At 50.5% G+C, this 25,799-nt stretch overlaps 1 protein-coding gene across 1 annotated transcript in view; it reads right to left on the reverse strand.

Annotated features, from left to right (window-relative positions):
• Positions 1-6: 6 nt before the first annotated feature.
• LOC142251410 (5'-nucleotidase domain-containing protein 2-like) overlaps positions 7-25,799 on the reverse strand; it is a 55,769-nt gene continuing 29,976 nt past the window's right edge. The window contains exons 6-14 of the mRNA XM_075324184.1: positions 20,674-20,802; positions 15,637-15,697; positions 14,600-14,702; positions 12,801-12,902; positions 11,853-11,934; positions 2,818-2,904; positions 2,569-2,709; positions 2,238-2,302; positions 7-783 (exon numbers count right to left, since the gene is read on the reverse strand). Of these exons, the coding sequence (XP_075180299.1) occupies positions 522-783; positions 2,238-2,302; positions 2,569-2,709; positions 2,818-2,904; positions 11,853-11,934; positions 12,801-12,902; positions 14,600-14,702; positions 15,637-15,697; positions 20,674-20,802 (1,032 nt within the window). The 3' untranslated portion in view covers positions 7-521. The remainder of the gene's footprint in view (positions 784-2,237; positions 2,303-2,568; positions 2,710-2,817; positions 2,905-11,852; positions 11,935-12,800; positions 12,903-14,599; positions 14,703-15,636; positions 15,698-20,673; positions 20,803-25,799) is intronic.

Below are 25,799 nucleotides of genomic sequence, written 5' to 3' on the forward strand. Positions count from 1 at the left end.
GCGTTTTTTTCCAACTTTTAAAAGTTTTTCATTTTTAAAAACTTTCATGAATGCGAACAAGTCACTTCATCCTTCCTGATCTCTTTAATGACCCCCCTGGGGAGGGATTTTCACATTCTCTTTACTTCCCACCTCCATTATTGTAGGAACGGATCAGCCTTTGGCAGTCACAGGAATGGATGGAGGAGCCGGAGAAGGTGGCAAAAAGCAATGTAGATGCTGACGACAGATGGCGGATTCCTAAAACTTTCACACCTCTATATAAACATGTGCAGCCTCCTGCAAGCTCAACGCTTCGGGACGGCTGTATTTAGTCATCCGGATAGTTTTCATATGCTGCGGCACAATGCTTTTCAGTAAGGAGATGAGACAGAGAACCCCACTCCCTCTTTGACCTATCGTGGTTTTAAGAAGTTTGTGTGCACCCTGTTACCCAGCTTATTTCATTCAAGTATGGAGAAGAATTCCCCAAAAATGTCTGAGCCATCGAGTTTGATTACTAGACCTGGGCACCCCAGTGTCTAGCGGATGTGGGCCATTTCCTCCAAGAAGGGGGTCTTCATGCAGCCGGTGCACAGCTGGTCCATCCAGAGAGGCGCCTCGTGTTGTAACGGGGTGCGGCGAGGGAAGAAGGTGTAGTTAAGGTCGTAGTTGAGGAGGCAGCTGATGGACGCCATATACACGTCGGAGAAACGGCAGAGGCGGCGAGAGAAGTAGGTAGGGTTGTGGCAGGTGCGGAAGATGCTGCCAAACTGGGGATTGAATAGGTTCTTGGTCACGGCTCTGGAAGAAAATAAATGCACAGAATAGGTCATCTATTGCTTGCTGTTATCTGCCAATCTAAGTTTGAGAGAAGCAGATATTAGCAGCTCTATGGGGTGTAGTTTAGTGGCCTGTAACATTGATGCGTACGAATATCCGTCTGCTCCTCAATGGGTTGAGGGGACACAGAGTGCTTGTAGTCCAACTGAATGTTTTGGGGGTTTTAATCCCACCTTCTCTGAGGGGTGCGTGCTTTGGCAGCATACAAGGAAGGGATTAAAAGGAGAAAACATCCAGCTAAACTACAAGCAGAGATTTCACATGTTGCACTCAAAATATCAATGAATGAATGAATGAATGAATGAATGAATGAATGAATGAATGAATGAATGAATGAATGAATGAATGAATGAATGAATGAATGAATGAATGAATGAATGAATGAATATCTAAGCAATGGGGTGATTCAGTGCTAAAATGTTGAAAAGCGGCAAAATCAGGGGAGCGCCAGGATTTTTACAAGTTATTTATTAAAGTAATATGCGTCCCCCAACTCAAATGCGCTTAATTGAGTTTCTCATCTTGCAAACTAAAAGTAACAGCCACAGGATGCGCCATAACTGTATGGTAGATGCAGATCACACATCCATCTCAACAACAGGGTCACCCCCCCGCAGTTTCTCCCCTCCCCCCTCCTTTGTCCCCCCCCCCCCTTCAGTTTCTCCCCACCTCCTCCTTTGTCGTCCCTGTACCATCTTTGTCCCCCCCAGTTTCTCCCATGCCCACCACCTTTGCCCCCTCCCCCAATTTCTCCCTTCCCCATCACCTCCTTTGTCCCCCCCGTTTCTCTCCTCCCCATCACCTCCTTTGTCCCCCCCCCACCCCCGATCACCTCCTTTGTCCCCCCCCCCCCCGTTTCTCTCCTCCCCCTCTGCCCCCCAGTTTCTCCTCCCCACCACCTTAGTCCCCCAGTTTCCCCCCACCCCAACCCCCTCCTTTGTCCTCCCCAGTTTCTCACCTGCCCACCACCTTTGCCCACTCCCCAATTTCTTCCTTCCCTACCCCCCCTCCTCTGCCCCACACCCCCAGTTTCTCTCCTCCGCACCTTTATTCTCCCCTCCCAACCACCTTTGTCCCCCCCCCCCCCCCCCCCAAGTTCTTCATACCTCACTCTACCCCCCCCCCCCCCCCCGCCCACTTGCTGCCTTTAGTAGGGGGGTGGTCTGCATATGTCCAGGCCTAGGTGGAGATTGATGTGGGCCCTATATCCACTATACATTCATGATATCCTGTAGATTGCCATAAACGCACAAGATGGGACAGCCTCTGTGGGATTTAGAGAACTGGATTGAATGGGTAAGGCTAGGAGAAAAAATAAATACGGTGCCCCCAAAACTAAAGTTACATTGGGTTTTAGGACCACTATTGAAATTAAGGTGAAGACTCCCTTAAAACATTCATAGGGTGATCAGTACCTGAGCTCATGCCGCTCCTTCTTCCAGTCTTGTAGGATCTGCTGGGACACCGGATCATGGAAATTCTGGGGAAGGGGAAATGGTGATTGAAGTTATAGCTTGGTGTATGCATTTTAAAGAACCAGTATTCTTTGGTAGAACTAGTTATGGGTACACAGGTTCGCACTGCTCATTACTTGATCGAGCATCGGGTTGCTCCAATGCAACTCAAACACCGAGCATAATGGGAGTCAATGGGAAACTCGACCATTTTCAAACTCAGATGCTCATGGGTCAATCCAGTAATGAGTAGTAGCAACTGATAACCACAATGGATGGTCCTCTCGCTTACCTGCATTCGCTCAAGCAGTCCGGTAAGCGCCTGCATCCAAGTCAAGGACTGCGAGTATTGCTCTGTATTGACAATCTTGGTTTCGGTCTCCAACTCTGGCACGATGGCTCCCGTCCTCCATCCATGACGTAGCATCAGATCCTACAGGAGAACCATGATCAGAAGGGTTAGGTAAAAAAATCGGTTGGGCGGGGAGTTTGAAGAGAGGTTCTTGAGTTGCTGCCTCATAAGAAATAACAGGTCACTTACTGCCAGATCACTATACAGGTGGTCGCCAAAATAAAGCACCTTGGACCCTCGCCAGCCGGTCAGTCGTAGGAAGTCAAACAAGTTGCCCTGGGGAGGATAAACAAAGATCTTAAAGCCTGCATCAAACCGTAATAGATTAAGTTAAATCTAGAGCGGTCAATCACTGGACACGCCCACGAGGAGCGGTTCAGCAGATTGACAGCTCTAGATTTAAATATGCTAGCCGCTCCTCGTGGGCCTGTCCAGAGTGATTGACAGCTCTAGATTTAATCACTCTGGACATGCCCATGAGGAGCAGCTAGCATTAAATCTAGAGCTGTCACTCTGGACACGCCCACGAGGAGCGGTTCAGCATCACGACACCATCGTGGTGACATTACACAAGCACATTATTGCTCTGCATTTAAAATAAAAAGTGAAGCCCGGAAAGTTTATTACAAAATGTCTAGCTTCACCGCCAGACTAAATGTTTGGCACAGGCTCCACTGTGCACAGTAATAACGGCGCGCCGTGCACTTCCTATGAGATTGCATCCTCTCTTGACTATTGCACAAGACGCTCATTGAAGAGTTTCCTTCCTGCACTTTGTAATAAATGCAGAAGATCTTTCAAGTCAGTCCAGTTCAGTAGCCAAAATCCTGTGCTGGAAGATGAGGGAACTATTTGGGGGGGGCGTCCAGCGTGTATGCCAAGATTTACAGACGCTTCTAAATGGGATCTCTTGTTGGAGTTTAGTAGACATTGTTCTTTTTGTAGATCTCCCCTCCTGAAGTCAAAACAAACCTTTTGTTGCTGGGAATAAATGTCCCTGCAAGTGCATGTACGAAAAAGCAAAAACCCCCACAAGTGCACGCTGATCTGGTGTCGACCCCCACCTTACCAAGCAACTGCTACAATGCAGCAGCCAGTAATGTTTGGGCAACATTCAATGCAAACGGAGGGCACGCTAAGACGGGGAGAGGGGGGTAAACAATGTGACAGTGTTCTGCAGAGGGATCTCAATCCTGAGCTACAAGATAAAAGCCAAACTAATCACCCATGACAGCAAAACAAGGGGCGGGCGCACCCATGTACTGCCTGACAGCTCCGCGTCTGCAAGCCTTGCTTACAGCACTATAAAGGGCTTGGTAAGGAGTATAAAAAAAAAAAAAAAAAAAAAAATGTATGTGGCTCATGGCATCTAGGAATGTTCAGATCTGTAAAAAGTTGGAAACATTCCACTAAGGGGGCCCCCCCCCTTTAAAATAGGTAGGAGGGATCCCACACAAAAGTCATCCATCTTTTGTAAACATTCGGCTCTTGAATTGCCGCCAGCGTACCTGATCCGACACCCTAAGAAGGCACCGATCCAGAGCGATGGTGCATTTGAAGACGTGCAAGAGCAGGTTTTTCCTGGAAGGTGGCATAGATTTAATACACCTGGGAAAAATGTATGAACCCACAAGTTACGTTTTTCACTACTGTAATATCTGCACTCCCCCAATATATACACACACTGGGGCGGCGGATGAGATTTTGCCTGCAGGGGTGTTGGTGCAATTCCAACATGAATGGCTATTAAAGTCTATATCTGGACTTCAGCCAAATCCTCAAGACTTTTCAGTCCCAAGGCAAACATGACATCCTGTAATATCCAGAGGAACGGCAGCAGATCCACGTATGCACAGCCGACCCTTTCCTGCTGGTGTGAAGAAGAGCAGGATGGAGACCCCGCTGACAAAATAGCTGCCGGCGGTCAGGAGCTAATGTGACAGCGCTGGGAGGTGAAGCCATCACTTCAGCAGGGCTGACCTATGACTTAGCACTTGTCAGTGACTGGGGGGAGTTACGTAAACTGTGCTGAGTAAAAAGGTTTGTTTTTATTCGTCCTGGATTGTTCGTGAAAAGAAGGGAATTTTGTTTACTTACCGTAAATTCCTTTTCTTCTAGCTCTAATTGGGAGACCCAGACAATTGGGTGTATAGGCTATGCCTCCGGAGGCCGCACAAAGTATTACACTCAAAAGTGTTAAGCCCCTCCCCTTCTGCCTATACACCCCCCGTGCTCCCACGGGCTCCTCAGTTTTGGTGCAAAAGCAAGAAGGAGGAAAAAGAATTATAAACTGGTTTAAAGTAACTTCAATCCGAAGGAATATCGGAGAACTGAAACCATTCAACATGAACAACATGTGTACACAAAAAAACAGGGGCGGGTGCTGGGTCTCCCAATTGGAGCTAGAAGAAAAGGAATTTACGGTAAGTAAACAAAATTCCCTTCTTCTTTGTCGCTCTATTGGGAGACCCAGACAATTGGGACGTCCAAAAGCAGTCCCTGGGTGGGTAAAATAATACCTCGTAAGAGAGCCGTAAAACGGCCCTTTCCTACAGGTGGGCAACCGCCGCCTGAAGGACTCGTCTACCTAGGCTGGCATCCGCCGAAGCATAGGTATGCACCTGATAGTGCTTCGTGAAAGTGTGCAGGCTCGACCAGGTAGCCGCCTGACACACCTGCTGAGCCGTAGCCTGGTGCCTCAAAGCCCAGGACGCGCCCACGGCTCTGGTAGAATGGGCCTTCAGCCCTGAGGGAACCGGAAGCACAGCAGAACGGTAAGCTTCGATAATTGGTTCCTTGATCCACCGAGCCAGGGTTGATTTGGAAGCCTGTGACCCTTTACGCTGGCCAGCGACAAGGATAAAGAGTGCATCCGAGCGGCGCCGGGGCGCCGTACGAGAAATGTAGAGTCTGAGTGCTCTCACCAAATCTAACAAGTGCAAATCCTTTTCACATTGGTGAACTGGATGAGGACAAAAAGAGGGTAAGGAGATATCCTGATTGAGATGAAAGGGGGATACCACCTTAGGGAGAAATTCCGGAACCGGACGTAGAACCACCTTGTCCTGGTGAAATACCAGGAAAGGGGCTTGGCACGACAACGCTGCTAGCTCAGACACTCTCCGAAGGGAAGTGACTGCTACTAGAAAAACCACTTTCTGCGAAAGTCGTGAGAGGGAAATATCTCTCATTGGCTCGAATGGTGGTTTCTGAAGAACCATCAGCACCCTGTTTAGATCCCAAGGTTCTAACGGCCGCTTGTAAGGAGGAACGATGTGACAAACCCCCTGCAGGAACGTGCGTACCTGTGGAATTCTGGCTAGGCGCTTCTGGAAAAAACACAGAGCGCTGAGACTTGTCCCTTAAGGGAGCCGAGCGACAAACCCTTTTCCAGTCCAGATTGAAGGAAGGACAGAAAAGTAGGTAATGCAAATGGCCAGGGAGAAAAACCCTGAGCAGAGCACCACGACAGAAAAATTTTCCACGTCCTGTGATAGATCTTGGCGGACGTTGGTTTCCTAGCCTGTCTCATAGTGGCAATGACGTCTTGAGATAACCCTGGAGACGCTAGGATCCAGGACTCAATGGCCACACAGTCAGGTTGAGGGCCGCAGAATTCAGATGGAAAAACGGCCCTTGAGATAGCAAGTCTGTTCGGTCTGGTAGTGCCCACGGTTGGCCGACCGTGAGATGCCACAGATCCGGGTACCACGACCTCCTCGGCCAGTCTGGAGCGACGAGGATGGCGCGGCGGCAGTCGGCCCTGATCTTGCGTAACACTCTGGGCAACAGTGCCAGCGGAGGAAACACATAAGGGAGCTGAAACTGCGACCAATCCTGAACTAAGGCGTCTGCCGCCATAGCTCTGGGATCTTGAGACCGTGCCATGAACATTGGTACCTTGTTGTGCCGGGACGCCATGAGGTCGACGTCCGGCACCCCCCAGTGGCAACAGATCTCCTGAAACACGTCCGGGTGAAGGGACCATTCCCCTGCGTCCATGCCCTGGCGACTGAGATAATCTGCTTCCCAGTTTTCCACGCCTGGGATGTGAACTGCGGATATGGTGGAGGCCGTGGCTTCCACCCACATCAAAATCCGCCGGACTTCCTGGAAGGCTTGCCGGCTGCGTGTGCCGCCTTGGTGGTTGATGTATGCCACCGCTGTGGAATTGTCCGACTGAATTCGGATCTGCTTGCCTTCCAGCCACTGCTGGAACGCTTTCAGGGCAAGATACACTGCCCGTATTTCCAGAACATTGATCTGAAGCGAGGACTCTTGCTGGGTCCACGTACCCTGAGCCCTGTGGTGGAGAAAAACCGCTCCCCACCCTGACAGACTCGCGTCCGTCGTGACTACTTCCCAGGATGGGGGTAGGAAGGATTTCCCCTTCGATAATGAAGTGGGAAGAAGCCACCACCAAAGGGAAGCTTTGGTCGCCTGAGAGAGGGAGACGGTCCTGTCGAGGGACGTCGACTACTTGTCCCATTTGCGTAGGATGTCCCATTGAAGGGGACGCAGGTGAAACTGCGCGAAAGGGACTGCCTCCATTGCTGCCACCATCTTCCCCAGGAAGTGCATGAAGCGCCTCAAGAGGTGTGACTGGCCTTGAAGGAGAGATTGTACCCCTTTCTGTAGTGACTGCTGCTTGATCAGCAGAAGCTTCACTATCGCTGAGAGGGTATGAAACTCCATGCCAAGATACATCAGTGATTGGGCCGGTGTCAGATTTGACTTTGAAAATTGATGATCCACCCGAAACCCTGGAGAGTCTCCAGGGTAGCGTCGAGGCTGCGTTGGCATGCCTCGAGAGGTGCCTTGATTAGCAGATCGTCCAAGTACGGGATCACCGAGTAACCCTGCGAGTGTAGGAGCGCTACTACAGTAGCCATAACCTTGGTAAAAACCCGTGGGGCTGTTGCCAGGCCGAACGGCAGTGCCACGAATTGCAGTTGTTCGTTTCCTATGGCGAAGCGCAAGAAGCGCTGGTGTTCTGGAGCAATCGGTACGTGGAGATAAGCATCTTTGATATCGATCGATGCAAGGAAATCTCCTTGGGACATTGAAGCGATGACGGAGCGGAGGGATTCCATCCTGAACCGTCTGGCTTTTACGTGTTTGTTGAGCAGTTTCAGGTCCAGTACCGGGCGGAAAGACCCGTCCTTCTTTGGGACTACAAACAAGTTGGAGTAAAAACCGTGGCTCTGTTGCTGGAGAGGAACAGGGATCACCACTCCTTCTACCTTCAGAGTGCGCAGTGCCTGCAGAAGAGCCTCGGCTCGCTCGGGAGGCGGGGATGACCTGAAGAATCAAGTCGGGGGACGAGAGGTGAACTCTATCTTGTAACCGTGAGACAGAATGTCTCTCACCCAGCGGTCTTTTATTTGTGGCAGCCAGGTGTCGCAAAAGCGGGAGAGCCTGCCACCGACCGAGGATGCTGCTAGAGGAGGTTGAAAGTCATGAGGAAGCCGCTTTGGTAGCGGCACCTCCGGCGGTCTTTTTAGGACGTGACTTAGACCGCCACGCATCAGAGTTCCTTTGTTCTTTCTGAGACCTTTTGGACGAGGAGAATTGGGACCTGCCCTCGCCCCGAAAGGACCGAAACCTCGACTGCCCTCTCCTCTGTTGGGGTATGTTCTGTTTGGGCTGGGGTAAGGATGTATCCTTTCCCTTGGATTGTTTGATGATTTCATCCAAACACTCGCCAAACAGCCTGTCGCCAGAAATTGGCAAACTGGTTAAGCGCTTTTTGGAAGCAGAATCTGCCTTCCATTCCCGTAGCCACAAGGCCCTGCGGAGTACCACCGAATTGGCGGCCGCAACCGCCGTACGGCTCGCAGAGTCCAGGACCGCATTAATAGCGTAAGACGCAAATGCCGAGGTCTGGGTGATAATGGATGCCACTTGTGGCGCGGACGTGCATGTGGCTGCTTCAATTTGCGCTTGACCTGCTGAGATAGCATGTAGCACCCATACGGCTGCGAATGCTGGGGCAAAAGAAGCTCCGATAGCTTCATAGATGGATTTCAACCAGAGCTCCATCTGCCTGTCAGTGGCATCTTTGAGCGAGGCCCCATCTTCCACTGCAAGTATGGATCTAGCCGCCAGTCTGGAGATTGGAGGATCCACTTTGGGACACTGAGTCCAACCTTTAACCACGTCAGGGGGAAAAGGATAACGTGTATCCTTAAGGCGCTTAGAAAAAACGCTTATCTGGACAAGCATGGTGATTCTGGACTGCCTCTCTGAAATCAGAGTGGTCCAGAAACATACTCTGTGTACGCTTGGGGAACCTGAAACGGAATTTCTCCTGCTGAGAAGCTGACTCCTCCGCCGGAGGAGCTGAGGGAGAAATATCCAGCATTTGATTGATGGACGCAATAAGATCGTTCACTATGGCGTCCCCGTCAGGAGTATTAAGATTGAGAACGCCTTCAGGATCAGAATCCTGATCAGCTGTCTCCGCATCATCAACCAGAGATTCCCCCCGCTGAGACCCTGAACAATATGATGTCGAGGGAAATTCTAAGCGAGCTCGCTTAGTCGGTCTGGGACTGGGGTCTAAGTCAGAACCCTCAGCCTGGGATGTATGAGATACCCCGGGAGGACATTGTTGGTCCAACTGAGGGGGGCCAGGGAACAATGATTCAACAGAGTCCCTTTGCTGAGATACCGGCCTGGACTGCAAGGCTTCTAGTATCTTAGCCATAGTCTCAGAGTTTTGCAAACTCAATCCCCGTCACCTGGACAGTGTCAACAGGTGGCTCCCCCTGGGCCCCTCGTAGCAGAAGCTCTGGCTGAAGAAGTGCCACAGGGGCCGAACATTGTACACAATGAGGGTCAGTGGGACCTGCCGGCAGCTGGGTCGTACAAGCGGCGCAGGCAGCATAATAAGCCTGTGTTTTGGCACCCCTGCCTTTGTGGGCGCCATGCTATTGTTTTCCCTGAGTAACACAATAGGGTATATAGCCAGAATGAACTGTGCTCATACAGTGAAAGAGTATACTATAAACAAATAATGTATCAATACACTACAGCACCATGGGGCTAGCACCAACAGGTGCTGCTTACCACCCGCTTTAAAGCGGTTGTGAGGCCACCAGAGACCGTGTCTGGGTCTCCCAGAGTTTGTCCCTCTCTGCAGCGTCGGAGGAGCTGACAGGAATGGCTGCGGCGTCCTGACGAGAGGAGGGAGCCGTGGGCGTGGCCGAGAAAGTGCGGGAACTGGTGCTCACACTGTGCACAGTGAGGGGGTGGAGAATGGAAATCATACTCCAGCCCTCAGTGCTGCTCGTTCCGTGCAGCGTCCCGCCCTTCCCCTGCCTGTCAGGGCTGGGGGCGGGAGAAAAGGAAACTAGGCCGCAAGAAAGCCGGGGACTCGAGTATAAGCGTGGCCGCCGTAAAAGCGCGGCCGGCGCCGAAGTCCCCGGCGAACTACAAGTCCCAGCCGCGCCGCAGTTTCCCATGGCAGCGGCGGTTAGCTCGGTAGCCCCTACATATAAACACACTCAGCGACGCTGAGTGTAATGGCACAGTTTAACCCGGTCAGCGCCGCGGTCCCCGGTGCACTAGCACACCCAGCAAAGCTGAGGTGTTGCCGTGCGCGGTCCCCACAGGGATACAGAGTACCTTCAAGTAGCAGGGCCATGTCCCTGAACGGTACCCGGCTCCTATCCAGCAGGCTCCACAGGAGTTGTGGATGAAGCACGGTCTCAGTGCCTGGAGACCGATAGGATCCCACTTCGCCCAGAGCCCTGAGGGGGATGGGGAAGGAAAACAGCATGTGGGCTCCAGCCTCCGTACCCGCAATGGATACCTCAACCTTAACAACACCGCCGACAAGAGTGGGGTGAGAAGGGAGCATGCTGGGGGCCCTATATGGGCCCACTTTTCTTCCATCCGACCTGGTCAGCAGCTGCTGCTGACCAATCTGTGGAGCTATGTGTGCAGGTCTGCCTCCTTCGCACAAAGCAATAAAACTGAGGAGCCCGTGGGAGCACGGGGGGTGTATAGGCAGAAGGGGAGGGGCTTAACACTTTTGAGTGTAATACTTTGTGCGGCCTCCGGAGGCATAGCCTATACACCCAATTGTCTGGGTCTCCCAATAGAGCGACAAAGAAATTAAAAAAACCACACATGCAAAGGGGTCAGCAGAGATGTTCTTTCTGCACAAAGGACAGACCGAAGAAAGGAAGGAAGTGGACGAAGGGGGTGGACGAAGGGACAGACCGACGGAAGGAAGGAAGGAAGTGGACGAAGGGGGTGGACGAAGGGACAGACCGACGGAAGGAAGGAAGGAAGGGGGTGGACGAAGGGACAGACCGACGGAAGGAAGGAAGGAAGGGGGTGGACGAAGGGACAGACCGACGGAAGGAAGGAAGGAAGGGGGTGGACGAAGGGACAGACCGACGGAAGGAAGGAAGGAAGGGGGTGGACGAAGGGACAGACCGACGGAAGGAAGGAAGGAAGGGGGTGGACGAAGGGACAGACCGACGGAAGGAAGGAAGGGGGTGGACGAAGGGACAGACCGACGGAAGGAAGGAAGGAAGGGGGTGGACGAAGGGACAGACCGACGGAAGGAAGGAAGGAAGGGGGTGGACGAAGGGACAGACCGACGGAAGGAAGGAAGGAAGGGGGTGGACGAAGGGACAGACCGACGGAAGGAAGGAAGGAAGGGGGTGGACGAAGGGACAGACCGACGGAAGGAAGGAAGGAAGGGGGTGGACGAAGGGACAGACCGACGGAAGGAAGGAAGGAAGGGGGTGGACGAAGGGACAGACCGACGGAAGGAAGGAAGGAAGGGGGTGGACGAAGGGACAGACCGACGGAAGGAAGGAAGGAAGGGGGTGGACGAAGGGACAGACCGACGGAAGGAAGGAAGGAAGGGGGTGGACGAAGGGACAGACCGACGGAAGGAAGGAAGGAAGGGGGTGGACGAAGGGACAGACCGAAGGGACAGACCGAAGAAAGGAAGGGTCGGACGAAGGGACAAAGAAGGAAGGGACTAAAAGCTGATGAAACAATGCCACCCCTTCATTCTCAGGATCAGTGGTCCCAACAGACACCTATCTGACCAAGGGATGGCATATTCTAGTAATAATTCCCCTTTGAAAGTGCCAATCCTTGCATGGTATTAGGGCAATAGCTCACCTGCTAAGTTTTCGAGGCAACACACACACACACACACACACACACACACACACACACACACAGATGAGCTGTACCTGTTTATAGACCTCCCCCTTCTCCAGTTTAGTAATCCTGTCCCATTTCAGGTCCCCGTTCCCATCCACTCGTCTGAAGGGTCTGCAAAATACATACAAAAGAGGGGTTAATTTTTTCTCTGCAAGAAAAGTCACTCCAGACCCATGAAAATTCAGCCCTTCTAGTCGGACATCACATTTCCTTTGTCGTCTAGACTTGCGATCTCTGAAGACGTGAGTAGGAAACTCAGGCGAAGAGCAGCGCCAAATCCATCTCCGTGTCAGACAATGGTCTCCTGGAGCTGGAGGATCGTACAGTAGTAAGAAGCCCCCTGGCAAGGGTGGAGGTCAGCATGGTACTTGGTGATCATTTACTAGGATTCTGCAGAGTCAGCGGCTGCCACTGCTCAATTTCGGAGCCGGGACAGTAAACATGTGGAAATATGCGGACGGGTTCATACTGCAACTTCAAGTTCACAGTGATGAAAGTCCCCAAATAACTCATATCTGACGGCATGGATGTCAGAATAGCACCAGTCATGTAAAAACCAGTGAGTCACATTTCCCAGTCTGATGCACGCTTACTGGTACATCACATACAGGCTCTGCTATGGGACAGCTGTGTACTGCGAGGATGTCAAAGATCAGGACAGATCGCCGACAACTGTACTGTAATTAATCCATCACGTGAGCCGGACAAGGTTTCCGTCCCATGGAAGAAAAACAATGACTGTTCCCATTCACTGACCATGAGAGATCTTACAAGACCGTGAAGAAAAGAGAACATTCTACAGTAACTAAGCTCCTACAGAACTGGTTGTTCTGGTTAAAGCGCATTGTTCCCCCCCCCTCATCCCAAACAATTGCACCCTGCGTGTCCCCCTCATGGCTGCACATCAGGCGTCAGTTTTGTATCCTCGTTACTCGATCAGTCTCTGCCCTATACTACATCGCTCAATGGGAACTTACTTAATACAGTCGTTGAAGAAGTGAGGTTTGTCCGCCTGAACAATCACAACATCAAAGAAGTCCCTCCAGTCTTTGCCCACCATGTATTTCATCCCTTTGTCTCTGCGGGAAGGGAGGACAAAAACAAATTAATTACTGAACCACATTAGCGGGCAAGGCCACCATAATTTACTATAAAAAGATCTGAGCAAAAATCCATTCATACGGGAATTGGAAGGAAAAACTTATTTCCAGCAGGAAATATTCTGCAGTAAAAAAAGAACAGTTGGGAGTGATCCAAAACATGTTCCCACCCTCTTAGCTGGTCATCTTGTGTCATTTATGTTGGGAGCTCCTAAGCCAAGGTAAAGGAGGAAAAGACCCCTGCAGGGGCAGAAAACCAAGTGGCTTAAATCTTAAAAGGGGTAACACAATGATCGTATGTTATGGCGTGTCGCTAGGATATTTCATGTAGAATCCCAACGATTTTTAGAATGGCAGGAGAGCTGCAGGATTCTTTTGATTTTTTTTCTGCACTTGACAAAGAATGAGTCAACGGGACCCAAGTATATTTATGCCCACAAACAGCAGGGTCCCAAAAAAAAACCACAATCAGGGTCCGCCCGTCCCCCTCCAAAGACCAGGGAATCCAGCCACCCACCCCAAAGAGCTCGCCCGTCCATCCAGCCGCCACCCACCCCAAAGAGCCCGCCCGTCCAAGCCATCCATCCCACCCAAAGACCAGAGCCCATCCAAGCCAGCCATCCGTCCCAAAGACCAGAGCCCGGCCAGCCATCCGTCCCAAAGACCAGAGCCCGCCCAGCCATCCGTCCCAAAGACCAGAGCCCGCCCAGCCATCCGTCCCAAAGACCAGAGCCCGCCCAGCCATCCGTCCCAAAGACCAGAGCCCGCCCAGCCATCCGTCCCAAAGACCAGAGCCCGCCCAGCCATCCGTCCCAAAGACCAGAGCCCGCCCAGCCATCCGTCCCAAAGACCAGAGCCCGTCCAGCCATCCGTCCCAAAGACCAGAGCCCGTCCAGCCATCCGTCCCAAAGACCAGAGCCCGTCCAGCCATCCGTCCCAAAGACCAGAGCCCGTCCAGCCATCCGTCCCAAAGACCAGAGCCCGTCCAGCCATCCGTCCCAAAGACCAGAGCCCGTCCAGCCATCCGTCCCAAAGACCAGAGCCCGTCCAGCCATCCGTCCCAAAGACCAGAGCCCATCCAGCCATCCGTCCCAAAGACCAGAGCCCATCCAGCCATCCGTCCCAAAGACCAGAGCCCATCCAGCCATCCGTCCCAAAGACCAGAGCCCATCCAGCCATCCGTCCCAAAGACCAGAGCCCATCCAGCCATCCGTCCCAAAGACCAGAGCCCATCCAGCCATCCGTCCCAAAGATCAGAGCCCATCCAGCCATCCGTCCCAAAGACCAGAGCCCATCCAGCCATCCGTCCCAAAGACCATCCAGCCATCCGTCCCAAAGACCAGAGCCCATCCAGCCATCCGTCCCAAAGACCATCCAGCCATCCGTCCCAAAGACCAGAGCATGCCCATGCAGCCCAAAGACCAGAACATGCCCATCCATACAACCCAAAGACCAGAGCAGATCCAGCCAGCCCAAAGACCAGAGCCGACCATCCATCCATCCCAAAGACCATAGTCTGCCTGCCCATCCATCCCAAAGAACAGAGCCCGCCTGCTTACTCAGAGCCCCCCCATGAGTAGCTTGTGCCTTGGGTTCACTTATCCCGGCTGAGACGTTCACTTTAAATATATGGGCGTGATTTCCTAGAGGCGCAGTGAGAACGGCAGACAACTTACACAAAACTGAAGGGGCTGTTGGTGATCAGGAAAAGCTTCCTACCCTGACCGGCCAGGCGGTGCAGGACGGCGTACGTCTCATCCCCACGGAGGATGTACTTTTCTGGAGACGAAAGATTTTATATTAAAAAGAAAATAAAAGTTTTACACTAAAACTAAAACAAACTTTACTAGTACTCTAAATAGCAAGTGTATCTATACATGTGTGAAGGCATCACTAGTGGAGAGCTGGGGGCCACCTCTACGGGGGCTGTAATAATACAATGTGCCCATCACTCACTCCAGACATGTGATGTGACAGGGGACGCACATGTCCAAACACAAGAATGCAGAGAAACTAAAATCTTTGAGTCTGAGTGTATTAGTGACCCTCACGCCCATAACAAGTTCACCCTCCGGGAGAAATGAGTGACCCCTTGTGAGGATCAAGGATTTTACAGTCATGTGCTACTGAAAGAGGACATTGTTTATGGGATTTAGCCGGAGTTCTCCCATCCCCCCCTTAGGGCCATTGTCCACCCACCAATACATCAGACATACTGCTTACAGAGCGAGGAAAAGGAAAGGGTCAGTGTCTATGTAGCAGAGCCGCGCCGTTAGTTAACACCATTTATTACCTCTATGTGAAAGTTGGTGGCCGCGATTGAAATTTTTTTAGTTAATGATCACTTAATTAGGCATTTGTTTTGCTATTGATTTCAAATCATTGTTTCACTACTGCAACATCTCGTCCCCGATGCTTTACACTGCAGCAATTTATTCATAGGCTCAGAAGAAAGTCTGATTAGTAAAGCTAAACTGCCACGTTTACTAAAAAGGGGAAGAGTATCCCCTTGCAATTTAGAGGCTCGATACCCAAAAACCTTTAATATTCTTTTGGACTCCATACACATGCATGCTCAACTTGGTTGAGTGTGCATGCGCTTTCAATAGAAATCCAGACTACTTTGTACTAATGTGTTTAGGCACCTTCAAAATTAGCTCCGCTATGTGCCATGTCCTACTTTTACTAATTAATATGTAGCTACTTTACTCACCAAGATCCGCCATGATCCACTTGTACATAAACCCTTTAATGTGAACGTCACGGATGGAGTCCTGCAAGATAAAGGCAAAAAGTCAAGGTGTATAGCTCGTTACAGACCCCTTTAATTAGGTGGGGGAGGGGGAGGGGGGTCTTCGGGAATGATATCCACAAATAAGGCGGCTTTTTACTTTGTTGGGGGAATCTTCATTAGGGTCCCACCCAGTTGGCTAAAAAGACATTTAAAAATACGGGCAAAAAGGTGGCGCGTCTCCGGAACGGAGAGGAGCAAGAACAAAAGAGAAAAAAAAATAAAAGTTACGCAGAATTCAGGAGAGCAGCGGTATTTACATCAAATGGAAAAGAAAAATAATAAAGTACTGGTCACTTGCCAGTAATGTAATTATTATATTGTGCCACATGAAAGCTCAAAAAAGGAAACCCCTGAGCAGAAGTAATTCCAGATAGTCAGTCAATTCCTGGATATGAGCGGTCCCAGATTCTCGGGCGGCCCCCGCCTCCTCCTCCGTAGACGTTCATATATACAGCTTTGATTCAATACTTGGACGTCACAGGAATCCCAAAGTCTCGTTACAAAACCAACCCTTCCCTGACAACTAAACTCCAAAGACAAGAACCAACGTTCCTTCCAAGATGCTTCCTGTTTGCTAAAACTAAGCATTCGGAATAAATGGCGACGTCTTAGAGGGGAGTGGACGAGACCGAACCTTTAGGGCCATTACTAGTTATGTGCGGATCAATTGCTAGAATGGGAAGGGACCTCAGGCTACTCCATGAGTCTAAGGCTGATGTGATGTACGGCGAGGCTGCTGGTCTCAGCCTTGTATACATCTATGAGGCTGCAGAGTTTGGGTCAGGAGAGCCCGCGGCCGCACATCACTGGACTTGTGGGTCAGTGGCGGAAGTGGTGGTGGGCATGATGTTTGATCGTTAGGTCCTGCGCCAATGAAGAATCGGGCACTTTGTTTAATTTTGTAACTGGGATACATGACAGACTTCTGCTCCATTTATGCCCTACAGGAGGGAACAGTAGCACCACCTATTGGAGGAAGCAATCCTAGAAAAAAAAAAAAAAAAAAAAAAAAAACAGTATTGACCCTTGTCACATGACTTCAGTGTAAAACCACTAAGATACTGCAGCATCCGGTCCCGATGCAGCACCCCAGCTGCTCCCAGGCTGCAGCGGGTGCGCTGCTCTCCTCACCTGCCCGCCGGTTCCATGCGTCCTGCTCCTGCCTCCAGGCCAAACGCAGGCCTCCTGGCAGTGCCTATAGATTAAGAAAGGGGGCGTGGCCACATGCACAAAGGGCCGGCATCCCATTACCCAGAAGTGATCCTTGAGGTCAGCTATTACCCTGAAGGTATTTAAGTCTGCCTCTCCTTAGAGGAGGTGCCAGAGCAACATTGCCTATCATTAGTGCATTGCTATTTCTCAGGTCCCATGCATGTTGCCATCCCTACCTCCGTGCCACCAGTGTTGACCCTCCACCTCCGTGCCACCACGTGTTGACACACCTGTACCTGACATCAGAGACTCCTGTCCATCAGAGCGGACTCCACTGGTCCTGGCTGCATTGCATTTAGGCCCATGGGGCTGCGCATGACAATGCCTGTACAGGGGTTAGCTCCTACCAGGGGAGTCCGGTGTATGGCTCAGTGGGTCCACTCGCCACCCGTAACGAATACCCACATTAGTGCAGTATGAAAAACTAGACCCTCCAAAGAAGGCCTCAAGGATCCAACCAACCTCTTACATGGCACCAATGTGGGGCAAGAACCAAAGAAACGAGCCATCTATAAATTGAGGGCTGCTCTTGCTTTACACACCCAACTCATGCGACAAGGCTCTTTAAAAAGGGCGACTTCTAGGATGGCTACTTCCAACAGATGGCGCTAGAGTCCATTATAATTAGAGCGCTAGAGGGTCCGTTTCATGATCCCTTTGATTCCCCTCCTTAAGTTGTGGGTGGAATTGCCAGTCTTCAGAGTCCATGTTTCACTTTTCTGGACATTTTAGTGTCAAATCAGGACATGTAATGAGTTGACAGCTGATCCTTTTATTTTTGGTAAAGATTTATTGTAGAGAACCCAGGAGATTACGGTTTCGGCAGATGGAGCGTGCCTTTGTACGCTAGAGTCTTGAGAGAGTGGCCCACTGAACAGCTGGGAACTATCCCAGTGTATGGATCATCCACGTTTCCCCCCCCCTGACCAGGAAGCGTTAGATGGACAGACCAGCCACGAGTGAACTCCTTCTGGCCATGGTCTTTCACCCAAGAGAGCAGGGAGCTTGTGTGTGCAGTTATCCCCTAGTTTTAAGATGGTCCCTGCAGTTTGACCCATCATGATCTAACAATTATCACCAATCCAGGGAACAGGAGATAGTTTATGTAGCGTCTAAAGCTCTGTTCAAATCTGGATTAGGCCATGTGCACACATTGATTAGTGTTCGGTGAGTTTTTTTTACCTCAGCATTTGTAGCCACAACCACGAGTGGAAAAGTACAATAGAAACATCACCAGTTCTGCAATTTTTACTCACTCTTGGTTTTGGGTTATTAATTCTGAGGCAAAAAAGGAATTCATAAAACACAGCTCACCAAATACTCAACGAGTGCACGTGGTCTTATAGTTGGTTTATTAACCAAGGGACAACACTGGATGGGTAGCACGGCTAGGCCTCATCAAATAATGGGGTCTACTAAGGATTCATCCATCTCGTCAATTTAATGGGACAAAGCAGAATATGAAAAAAAAAAAAAATAAAAAAAAAAAAAAGTGTCCCAAACCCCCCTCATTTACCCAGCAAAGACGACAATACATTATTTTGAATTATCCTTCTAGGAAAGAAGAAGATCCAGGTCACGGTATACTAAAGCCCTTGTTATTGTTTGATTCTCGCGAAGCCAGATCTTTCTTAAAAAGAAAAAAAAAAAAAAAAAAAAAAAAAAAAAAAAAAAAAAAAAAAAAAAAAAAAAAATCGCTCGTCGTAAGATTACCGGTAATAAAAGTCACTGCAAAAAGTACATGCTCTTATGAACAATTAGCGACAGTCCATTGAGCGCAACAGCGATCTATCGAGCGAGCCTTTGCTTGTGTATAATGAACCTGTACACACAATAACTATTCACTCATCATCGCTACCCTCCCTCCCAAAAAAAAAAAAAAATCCTGTCTAATAGGATCTTAAGGAGCAATTACTGTAAAGAATAAATGCTCAGATCCTCCGGACATTGTCATAAAACCCATTTATCACCTCATGACCCTACAAGAGGCCAAGATTAATTAACAGTCATCCATTCTGTTCCGCACCATTATGCTCCGTGCACACCTTTGGCGAGTCTTTTACCTCAGTATTTGTAAGACCACGTGCACACGCTGAGTTTACCTCAGCACCTGTGAGGGAACATGCACACGTAGAGTATTTGGTGAATTTACCTCAGAATGTGCAAGTGGCCTTAAGGGTACGCTCACACGAGCGTATAACTCGCATGAGTATCGGACCGCATCACTCGGTGCGGCCGCACACTCTCCGGACAGGAGCATGTCAGCCGCATAGAAATACATGCAGCTGAGCCGCTCCTGTCAGCAGAGAAGCTAGCCGCGCCGGGTGATGCGGTCCGATACTCATGCGAGTTATACGCTCGTGTGAGCGTACCCTAATACTGAGTATTTCGGGAGGCTTTTTTACCTCAGCGTCTGTAAGGCCACATACACACGTAGAGTATTTGGTGAATTGTACCTCATAATTTGTAATTCAAAATCAGGAGTGGGAATCAAACAAAGACGTGGTGCCCGTGTTTTTACTATACGTTTCCACTGATTTTTCCACTCCTGGTTTTGGCTACAAATCCTGAAGTAAAAACTTCACAAAATACTCTACATGTGCATGTGGCCTTACAAATTCTGAGGTAAAGAACTCATGAAATTCTTAATGTGTGAATGTGGCTTTAAGCCTCCAGACTTTCTAGTGAATCTGTCGTAAAAGTCATTACTTAGTGCTGAATAGGTGTGAAGAGAATGTGACTCTAGACCTGCGCTCCGAGCTGCAGGGTGAGGGCATTGTCAGGGATCATCACCACACCTCTGCCCCAGGGGAGGGAAATTTTTTTTTTTTTTTAACTATTTGGTTATTCTGCAAGACAACATCTGCTTTTCATAGCATACAAGATTCAATGCACCCAAAAAAATAAAATTATGCCACGCTTGCATGTTTTCCCTCTTATCCCACCGCCCTCTTTCCCCTCTCTCGCCCTCCCCTCACAGGCGAGATAATAAACATCTGTGGCCGGTTACGTCACACGCCCCACGTTTGGCACAGAATGTTCTCCTCAGGCTGAGGCACAGTAACCCACAGAAATCCTGCGAGAAGAGGAGAGGAGGGGGGTGGGGGGGTGGGGGGGACCCACAGCAAACCAAAACAAGGACAAGAAGCTTCCGCAAATCCCCCGCCACCTCAGCACTGCATTTCCAGTCTATGCTGGTTTCAGTCAGAAATTCTACCCCCCCTCCTTGTGTGAAAAAATACAACCAAGGTGGGATCAATTGATCCCCCCTCCTCACAAAAACAACTTCTCATTCCTACTTTTCCAAAATGAACAGCTCTAGGCTAAATCCACATGCAGTCTTAGGGGCACATGAGACTTTACATACTCACAAGTAGTACACATCCATACAGTCATTTGCGCAAAAAAAAAACAAAAAAAAACTATATTTGGGACAATGACAACCTTTCACCAACACCCATCCCTCCTGCGCTCCACACTGTATGCATGCTCAGTATGGTGGAGCATGCACATGCTCTGAATGGGAAAGGGAAGAGAGTCACCCTCAGACATCTGACTGCAGCATTTCTCACCAAAGAACCAAAAGGATTAGATTTAGTTCACTCATGTCCAAACCTCCATTCAGGGAAGAGCCTGAGCACAGAAGATAGTAGAATATATAATGTGTCTCCATCAAACTAAGTAACAGGACATTTAGGGAAAAAGCAAAGTAAATAAATAATGGAACAGATCCAAAATACTCACGGTGACATCCTTGTAGAGATGGACCGGGTCATAGTCAATGTCATTGCTAAGGAAAAAGTCATTGGCCACGGCCAAGAGGGTCATCTCGGGCAGAGAGAAGATGTCCATGTATTGTTTTATAGCCGGACCCTGGAAGAAGAGAAGACCTGGTCAGAAGGGACTGGGCAACCCTGCAGAGAATGTCATACAGTTTGTTCCGGAGTCTTAAATGGTGGAGAATAAGATGCTTGAGCCTCATGGGTCAGTTTTAAAAGTTGGACACATACCGCATTTTAACACGCACTTTTCCCCCCAAAAAAAAAAAAAAAAAAAAATTGGGGGTAAAATGGGGGTGCGTCTTACAATCCGGATATAGCATACCGGGGTGGCAGGGCAGGGCCATAAGAGGCAGGGTTGGGGATCCTGAGGGCTCAGAGGAGCAGCTCAGGACGAGGTGGCTCGGCAGCAGGTACCATTGAATCGCCAGCGGTTGAGGTGATGGACTTCTTAAAAAAAATAATAAATTATATACCTGTCACCACTTTTTTGGTCTATAAGCTGCGGCCGCCACCACCACTGAGCTCATATATACAGCATTCTAACATGCTGCATATAAGAGCCCAGGCCGCTGTGTATAACAAACACTATATAATACTCACCTAACAGTCGCGCTGTGGTGGATTCTAGTCAGATGAGAGTCTCCGTTGTCCGGTGCCGACGCCGCCTCTTTCGACCATCTTTGTCTTCTTTCCTCTGTAGCTGGGATACATGACGCGTCTAAGTCATCCACACTCGCTGGCATTGAGGTCCTGCGCAGGTGCACCGGATAACAGAGACGCCCATATGGCCTAACTCCACCACAGCGCGACCGTTAGGTAAGTATTATAAAGTGTTTATGTTCTACACAGCGGCCTGAGCTCTTATATAAAGCATTCTAACATGCTGTATGCAAGAGCCCGGTGGTGGTGGCCGCAGCTTATAGGCCGAAAAAGTGGTGACAGGTTGCCTTTAAGAAAATGGCCACAGAGTCCTATCTGCGCACGCGCCGCCTCCGCGGCAATTTCTTGCAGTCCATCTCGTCAACCATGTGCGATTCAACGGAGCTGGCAGTCAGATCATTGGCACCAGCCGCCGAGACACCCTCGAGTCGCTCTACTGTAGTGACACACCCGCAGATCAATGGAAGCCCGCCGCTGCAACACCCCCCTGAGCCCATAGTGTCACCGACCCTCCTGAGCCCGCAGCATCGCTGACCCTGCCTACTGTGACTTTCCTGAGCTGCTCCACCACCGCTGTTTCCCCTTAGACATACAACTGCTGAGCACGAGACATTTTGCCAAAAAAGAAGGGAATTTTGTTTACTTACCGTAAATTCCTTTTCTTCTAGCTCTAATTGGGAGACCCAGACAATTGGGTGTATAGCTACTGCCTCCGGAGGCCACACAAAGCACTACACTTAAAAGTGTAAGGCCCCTCCCCTTCTGCCTATACACCCCCCGTGGGATCACGGGCTCCTCAGTTTTAGTGCAAAAGCAAGAAGGAGGAAAGCCAATAAACTGGTTTAAGCAAATTCAATCCGAAGGAATATCGGAGAACTGAAACCATTCAACATGAACAACATGTGTATACAAAAAAACAGGGGCGGGTGCTGGGTCTCCCAATTAGAGCTAGAAGAAAAGGAATTTACGGTAAGTAAACAAAATTCCCTTCTTCTTTGTCGCTCTATTGGGAGACCCAGACAATTGGGATGTCCAAAAGCAATCCCTGGGTGGGTAAAATAATACCTCGTGATAGGACCGTAAAAACGGCCCTTTACTACAGGTGGGCAATCGCCGCCTGAAGGACTTGTCTACCTAGGCTGGCGTCCGCCGAAGCATAGGTATGCACCTGATAATGCTTGGTAAAAGTGTGCAGACTCGACCAGGTAGCCGCCTGGCACACCTGCTGAGCCGTAGCCTGGTGCCGTAATGCCCAGGACGCACCCACGGCTCTGGTAGAATGGGCCTTCAGCCCTGAGGGAACCGGAAGCCCCGCAGAACGGAAAGCTTCGAGAATTGGTTCCTTGATCCACCGAGCCAGGGTGGATTTGGAAGCTTGCGACCCTTTACGCTGGCCGGCGACAAGGACAAAGAGTGCATCCGAGCGGCGCAGAGGTGCCGTGCGGGAAATGTAGATTCTGAGTGCTCTCACCAGATCCAACAAATGCAAATCCTTTTCACATTGATGAACTGGACGAGGACACAAAGAAGGTAAGGAGATATCCTGATTGAGATGAAAGGGGGATACCACCTTAGGGAGAAACTCCGGAATCGGGCGCAGAACCACCTTGTCCTGGTGAAACACCAGGAAGGGAGATTTGCATGACAGCGCTGCTAGCTCGGACACTCTCCGAAGAGACGTGACCGCTACTAGAAAGGCCACTTTCTGTGAAAGGCGAGACAGGGAAACATCCCTCAAAGGCTCGAAAGGCGGCTTCTGGAGAGCAATTAGAACCCTGTTCAGATCCCAGGGCTCTAACGGCCGCTTGTAAGGAGGGACGATATGACAAACCCCTTGCAGGAACGTGCGTACCTGAGGAAGTCGTGCTAGGCGCTTCTGAAAAAAATACAGATAGCGCAGAGACTTGTCCCTTAAGGGAGCCGAGCGACAGACCTTTTTCCAACCCGGATTGCAGGAAGGAAAGAAAAGTAGGCAAAGCAAATGGCCAGGGAGAAACTTCCTGAGCAGAGCACCAAGCTAAGAATATCTTCCACGTCCTGTGGTAGATCTTGGCAGAGGTTAGTTTCCTAGCCTGTCTCATGGTGGCAATGACCTCTTGAGATAATCCTGAAGACGCTAGGATCCAGGACTCAATGGCCACACAGTCAGGCTCAGGGCCGCAGAATTCTGATGGAAAAACGGCCCTTGAGACAGCAAGTCTGGCCGGTCTGGTAGTGCCCACGGTTGTCCTACCGTGAGATGCCACAGATCCGGGTACCACGACCTTCTTGGCCAGTCTGGAGCGACGAGGATGGCTCGGCGGCAGTCGGACCTGATCTTGCGTAGCACTCTGGGCAACAGCGCCAGAGGTGGGAACACATAAGGCAGCCGGAACTGCGACCAATCTTGAACTAAGGCGTCCGCCGCCAGAGCTCTGAGATCGTGAGACCGTGCCATGAAGGCCGGGACCTTGTTGTTGTGCCGGGACGCCATTAGGTCGACGTCCGGCCTCCCCCAGCGGTGACAAATTTCCTGAAACACGTCCGGGTGAAGAGACCATTCCCCTGCGTCCATACCCTGGCGACTGAGGAAGTCTGCTTCCCAGTTTTCTACGCCCGGGATGTGAACTGCGGATATGGTGGATGCCGTGTCTTCCACCCACGTCAGAATCCGCCGGACTTCCTGGAAGGCTTGCCGACTGCGTGTCCCTCCTTGGTGGTTGATGTATGCCACCGCTGTGGAGTTGTCCGACTGAATTCGGATCTGCTTGCCTTCCAGCCACTGCTGGAAGGCTTGTAGGGCAAGATACACTGCTCTGATTTCCAGAACATTGATCTGAAGGGCGGACTCTTGCTGAGTCCAAGTACCTTGAGCCCTGTGGTGGAGAAAAACTGCTCCCCACCCTGATAGACTCGCGTCCGTTGTGACCACCGCCCAGGATGGGGGTAGGAAAGACTTTCCTATTGACAATGAGGTGGGAAGGAGCCACCACTGAAGCGAATCCTTGGCCGCCTGAGAAAGGGAGACGTTCCTGTCTAGGGACGTCGACTTCCCGTCCCATTGGCGGAGAATGTCCCATTGTAGTGGACGCAGATGAAACTGCGCGAAAGGGACTGCCTCCATTGCTGCTACCATCTTCCCCAAGAAGTGCATGAGGCGTCTCAAGGAGTGCGACTGGCCCTGAAGGAGAGATTGCACCCCTGTCTGTAGTGAACGCTGTTTGTCCAGCGGAAGCATCACTATCGCTGAGAGAGTATGAAACTCCATGCCAAGGTATGTTATCGATTGGGTCGGGGTCAGATTTGACTTTGAAAAGTTGATGATCCACCCGAAAGTCTGGAGAGTCTCCAGCGCAACGTTCAGGCTGTGTTGGCATGCCTCTTGAGAGGGTGCCTTGACAAGTAGATCGTCCAAGTAAGGGATCACAGAGTGACCCTGAGAGTGCAGGACTGCTACTACTGCTGCCATGACCTTGGTGAAGACCCTTGGGGCTGTCGCCAGACCGAAAGGCAGGGCTACGAACTGAAGGTGTTCGTCTCCTATAACGAAGCGTAGAAAACGCTGGTGCTCTGGAGCAATCGGCACGTGGAGATAAAGCATCTTTGATGTCTATTGATGCTAGGAAATCTCCTTGAGACATTGAGGCGATGACGGAGCGGAGGGATTCCATCCGGAACCGCCTGGTTTTCACATGCTTGTTGAGCAGTTTTAGGTCCAGAACAGGACGGAAAGACCCGTCCTTTTTTGGCACCACAAACAAATTGGAGTAAAAACCGTGACCTTGCTCCTGAAGAGGAACAGGGATCACCACTCCTTCTGCCTTTAAAGAGCACACCGCCTGCAGAAGAGCATCGGCTCGGTCGGGAGACGGAGAAGTTCTGAAGAATCGAGTTGGAGGACGAGAACTGAACTCTATCCTGTACCCATGAGACAGAATGTCTCTCACCCAACGGTCTTTGACATGTGGCAGCCAAATGTCGCCAAAGCGGGAGAGCCTGCCACCGACCGAGGATGCGGAGAGAGGAGGCCGAAAGTCATGAGGAAGCCGCCTTGGTAGCGGTTCCTCCGGCTGCTTTCTTTGGGCGTGACTGAGCCCGCCAAGAATCTGAGCTCCTCTGATCCTTTTGAGTCCTTTTTGACGAGGAGAATTGGGACCTGCCCGAGCCTCGAAAGGACCGAAACCTCGACTGTCCCCTCCTCTGTTGGGGTTTATTTGGTCTGGGCTGAGGTAAGGATGAATCCTTACCCTTGGACTGTTTAATGATTTCATCCAATCTCTCACCAAACAGTCTGTCACCAGAAAAAGGCAAACTGGTTAAGCACTTCTTGGAAGCAGAATCTGCCTTCCATTCCCTTAACCACAAGGCTCTGCGTAAAACCACGGAGTTGGCGGACGCCACTGCCGTACGGCTCGTAGAGTCCAGGACAGCATTAATAGCGTAAGACGC

The sequence above is a fragment of the Anomaloglossus baeobatrachus genome, chromosome 9 (genome assembly GCF_048569485.1).
Source record: "Anomaloglossus baeobatrachus isolate aAnoBae1 chromosome 9, aAnoBae1.hap1, whole genome shotgun sequence".
Lineage (NCBI taxonomy): Eukaryota > Metazoa > Chordata > Amphibia > Anura > Aromobatidae > Anomaloglossus > Anomaloglossus baeobatrachus.